Here is a 4,911-nt window from a genome sequence, read left to right on the forward strand (position 1 = left end):
TCCACAGCTGTCATGTGATGTATAACATATCACTTTTTAAGTGTTGAGGGTGACCCAAATCAACCAAATACGATCACTTTTCTCTTATAATCTTTCCCTGACTTAATTTTTGGTCATTACCTAACACTTAAGTTTTCTAGACGCAGCGATCAAGTGTCACTCTCTGTTCTGTGAAGTTGGAAACATGGAAGCCAATGCTTTCTGGGAAGCGTGGGCTTGTGCTCTCTGAAATCAAATGAGTAACTGCTGTCAGAGACTTGTATTTGTCCACACAGAGATGGATCATTATTGAATTAATGTGTCATCTGTCCTGTCAACCATTTAGTTGCGTCATGGTTTTATCACCTGCCTGTTGACATGCAAAAGCTCAGCCCTCAAATATTGAAACGTGGATGAGTGTCAGCAGCTACTTTTACAAACAAATAGTGGCTTAAAGAGGCCCCAATCAATGTAGGTTGATATTTAACTGTTTGCTGAGCAAATGCCAATCTTTTACTCCCAGGAATTCTGCCATCCACAGTCACTTAGTCGCTCCTTTTTTGGACAAGGCAGCAAGTTTTTTATCTAATTTAAATTTAAGGTAAGATCAAGTATATTTTTATTACTTAATGATGACCCATTACATATTTGAATGATTTGAAAACTTGTTATAGAATGTTAAATTTGATTCAGTTATTGACAGATTTATATATATATGGATGGTTGTGCTTGGTCTACATATGGGAATATGGCTCTTCACAAGTTTTTGCTTTTAACATGGTTTTTACATTAAGACGCTTTATATGGACTTGAATACTGAACATAGACACTATAATGCAGTACAGTTTGATTTGACTGACGTATAATTGCATTGAACAATATATCTGCGGTATAAGATTGTGGCTGTAGACAGCCCAAGTATCAGCTGAAATAACGTAATATGCAGTTTCTACAAAATCTTTCTTTGTGTGTGTGGCCGTTGTGTTTTAGGCACATTTCCAGATGATCTGAGTTCCTTTAAAAGAGGGCGACTTAAGTGGAGCAAAGTGTTGGAGACCTGTAAAGAATACATCAAAAGAACTTTATAAAAAGGTAGGAGTGTTGTGTTTGAATAGGTTTGAACTTGAAATGCATTTTTTTTACTGTTTCGTAAAAGAGAAAGGGAATTTATTTTTTGTCTACTGTTACGTTCCCCAAGATGGCAAGGGGATGAGGGGAGTAACAATAAATTATAACCCAGGGAAAAGAAATAGGAAGTAAATATAAGCGAAGTTTAAAATGATTTATTAACAAACTAAAGTAAAATGTGCAACACAAAACAAGCTTCTTCTAAAAAACACCAAACAAAAACGAGAAGTCAATTTATCTCGAACACAATTCAAAACTAACAATCATGATGCCTGCTCTTTATAGTTTGCCCTTGATTAGTAATTAGCCACAGGTGTGGCTGGGCTCTCTGCGGCTGTGGAGCAACACCTGGGGAGCACACACAGGAGAGAGAGAAAACACAAACACACAAAACCACGGCATGTAACACTGCATAACTTTTGTCCTGTTTCAGCTGCATTGTAAGGACATGGACCTTCGTCTGACACTCCTGTTGATCTGTCTCTGCAGCCGAGGAGTCACTGTAAATCACTCACATTTCTTTTCAATCACTGTTAAGTTTTTGCCTTTCCATTATTGTCATTGCTGAAAGACATTTCTTGAATATAGTGTTGTTTTATACTCTCTGATCCATTATCTACAGAATGCTGAGGTAGCTGACAATGAGTCAATTCCTCTGGTGCCTCTCGTTCCTTTGATGCCCAGTCAACCCGTAGAGGTGAGAGGCAAAATAAGATCTAAGAGTTTCAAAGTTACCATTCAGTGTTCTAGTCATCTAAATTCACAGTTTTAAAAATACCTTGTTGACTTTTTTCTGCCTTTTAGCAAGTAGAAAATGAAACTACAAAACAACCAGAAACTGCGAACACCACAGAAAAGCCTTTACTTGCTGGTGCCCTTGGGGGCTCATCAGCGGAGGAAGAAGATGAGAGCTGTACGTCCATCAGTCGAAGATCACAGTCCAGAGAGGCCATCGCCGCAGCCATTCAAAAATTAGGAGTGCAGCTGCTGCAGAACCTGGAGACAACACCAGAGCAGCCAAATGTCATTATATCGCCTTTTAGCATAGCATTAGCTCTCTCCCAGCTGGCTTTAGGTATGCATCTCCCGCTGCAGCTTATACAGGACACATTGCATGACAACATCTTGTTTCCTCTACAAATATTTAATCACATTTGATGAATTGGGTCAGCATCTTGAAAGTGGTTATTGTCATCTAGAGACTGTCAAGGTTCTTATCCAATTATGTCTCCCTTCTTCTTTACAGGGGCAGTAAATGAGACGCACAAGCTGCTGATGCATCACCTTCATGATAACACCCTCCCCTGCTACCACGAGTCCCTGCATAATGTCTTAGTTCATCTCAGGCAGGACCTGCAAATAGCTACCCGTATCTTCCTGCGCCAAGGTTACTCCTTTATGTATAAAAAAATATGTTTTACTTGATCAAAGTTGAGACTAAGCAGCTTCTGCTTTCATAAACATTTGTTTACGTTTTAATTTAGTCGGCCTTCAGTGAATTTAAGCCTGAGAGAGTGTTTGCCTTGTGTTTTAGGGTTTGAGCCAAAACAAGAGTTTGTCAATGAATCCCGGCGGTTATATGACTCAGAGCCAGCAGTCTTGGAAAGCCTGGAGCAGATAAACAATTGGGTAGCGAATGCAACCAACGGGATGATGACTGACTTCCTCTCTGCTTTACCACCCAATCTGCTCGTCATGCTCATCAATGCTGTCCATTTCAAAGGTGAAATGTCAAACATGTGGATGAAGATAGATCTTATTCTTCGAGAGCTTGTTTACTGAGTCCCCATCTTTTTCTTCCAACAGGAGAGTGGAAAGCTCGCTTTGACCCGCGATTTACCACCAGAGGCGTGTTCTACCTTGACGACAAGAACATGGTTGATGTTGAAGTGATGGAAGATGCCAAACATCCCTTGAGTTTATTTTTTGATAATGAACTGGATGCTCATGTAATGAACAGTTTCATCACTCAGTTTGTATTTACATGAGCAGTGATCATACACGATCATACCGTTTCTTTTTTTTTTTACTGTGCAGGTAGCAAGCTTCCCATTCCAGAAATCCATGAGCCTCCTGGTGGTCATGCCTCTTTCGGGCCAGGTGAACATGTCTTCTCTCACTGCAAAGCTTAACGTCTCTGACCTGTATAATCGTCTGCCAAAGCAGAGGGCCGTTCAGGTTAAAGTCCCCAAATTCAAACTGGAGTATGCTCAAGAGCTACGGGATGTTTTTACCAAATTAGGTAAGGTCTTTGTTAGGCTACCCTTTTTTCACCACATATCAAAATACCTGTTACTTGTTGGAAGTTGTACAATAGACTATAATCGACCCTGTCCTCTCTGCTCGTTTATAGGTCTTGGAGAGATGTTTTCTAATCCCAACTTGGCTGACATGGCTGACGGCCCCCTGCTGGTGTCCTGTGTGATGCACAAGTCCAGCATGGAGATAAATGAGGAGGGTGCAGAGGCTGCTGCAGCCACCACCGTCGTGATCTCAAGGGCATCCAACCCCGTCTTCCACCTCACCCAACCTTTCTTCTTTGCACTTATTGATGAAAAGACTCAAGTACCAATCTTCATGGGTGTCATCAACAACCCAAATCCTGGAGCTCCTTTCTTGGAGAGAGGAGAACCTGGAAATAAAGATAAAGTGGGATTCCCAATTGATAAGAATCAAGATGGCTTATTTGGAGGCCCACCCAAGTAGGGACTAATATCCGCTCTGCTGTACCAGAGAAAGCCCAGACCAAGACCTCTACGATTGTACAGTTGAAATGTACTATACCACTGGAACAAAATGTGTGAAAGCAGATGCTTCGTGTGTCTTTTTTTCCCTGCAGAATAAACATCTGAGGAGACCAATATTCCTTGTGAAAACCAAATATTTCCTATATAAATATACAGTTTTGCTGCATCCGATCACACATCTTTGTCAAGCATCTCTTAATTAAAGATAGGGAATCGTTTTTACCTTATCATTTTACCGTTAATGTATTTCACTTTAAATTCATCTACTGGTGTAATAAATGGATCTGAACCACGTTTTTTCTCCTTGAATCAGACAATAAGAATGTAAATTGATGCATTGATGATACTTGGAGAAGAGAAAACTCACAGGACTTTGTGGGGACCATAGAGGTAGTCAACACAATTAACCCTTTTTGATTCAAATTCAAGCTATTTGTTGTAAAAGCTAATAACCTTTATTTAATGTGATTCTGCAAGTTACTAAGTGGTACTTAGTATGTCTTTAAACCAGTTTTCAACTACCTTTGCTTAACAATTGAATGATTAAAGAAGTGTCCTAAAGAGTTAGTCACTTTACATATTTTTGTATTTGTTTCAGTAGACCTTTGTATTCTCAGTGTTATAATTCCATTCCATGTTATCAATATATCGTCAACTATATATTATTTTTAATTTCAGTTATTTCCAAAAACAATGTATAAGGTAAACAAAAAAATAATCGGAAAGATTAAGACCCCTATACTTAAATAACACATCCCACTATATTAACGTTCCATTATAGCATTATTTAAAATGTATTAACAGGATTATTACAAAACAAATGTGGCCTTTCACCACGCTTTTATTTCTTTTTATATAGTGGAGTCCGAAAAATCGAATTTCTTTACGGCTTTGAACGCATCGACGTTAGCGCCTGACGTCACACTATGTTTGGCGCTGATTTTCCTGTAGCTGATCTGTGGTCAGTTTCACCGTGTTAAGCAGTGCAGTACATCCACAGTGCTCATAGCCTCCAAACTGAAGCCAGATCTGTGAACGGAAACGGAAGTTGAAGCAG

General features: G+C 39.5%; 1 protein-coding gene across 1 annotated transcript; it reads left to right on the plus strand.

Annotated features, from left to right (window-relative positions):
- Nucleotides 1-411: 411 nt before the first annotated feature.
- On the plus strand, nucleotides 412-3,968 carry serpinf2b (serpin peptidase inhibitor, clade F (alpha-2 antiplasmin, pigment epithelium derived factor), member 2b). The gene is made up of 10 exons (XM_061046644.1): nucleotides 412-580; nucleotides 970-1,071; nucleotides 1,541-1,609; nucleotides 1,730-1,804; nucleotides 1,912-2,182; nucleotides 2,354-2,494; nucleotides 2,642-2,830; nucleotides 2,914-3,056; nucleotides 3,145-3,349; nucleotides 3,461-3,968. Exons 3-10 carry the CDS (start codon nucleotides 1,556-1,558, stop codon nucleotides 3,811-3,813), a joined length of 1,431 nt encoding a protein of 476 aa, XP_060902627.1. The 5' UTR covers nucleotides 412-580; nucleotides 970-1,071; nucleotides 1,541-1,555; the 3' UTR covers nucleotides 3,814-3,968.
- The last annotated feature ends 943 nt before the right edge of the window (nucleotides 3,969-4,911 follow it).

The sequence above is a fragment of the Labrus mixtus genome, chromosome 9 (assembly GCF_963584025.1).
Source record: "Labrus mixtus chromosome 9, fLabMix1.1, whole genome shotgun sequence".
NCBI classification, from domain to species: Eukaryota; Metazoa; Chordata; class Actinopteri; order Labriformes; family Labridae; genus Labrus; species Labrus mixtus.

Excerpts from the sequence above, each read along its gene's own strand:
- serpinf2b (XM_061046644.1), top strand. The coding sequence starts at position 1,556 with ATGGACCTTCGTCTGACACTCCTGTTGATCTGTCTCTGCAGCCGAGGA. Across the intron at positions 1,610-1,729 it reads TCTGCAGCCGAGGAGTCACT|AATGCTGAGGTAGCTGACAA; the intron begins GTAAATCACTCA and ends CATTATCTACAG. Across the intron at positions 2,495-2,641 it reads CCGTATCTTCCTGCGCCAAG|GGTTTGAGCCAAAACAAGAG; the intron begins GTTACTCCTTTA and ends CTTGTGTTTTAG.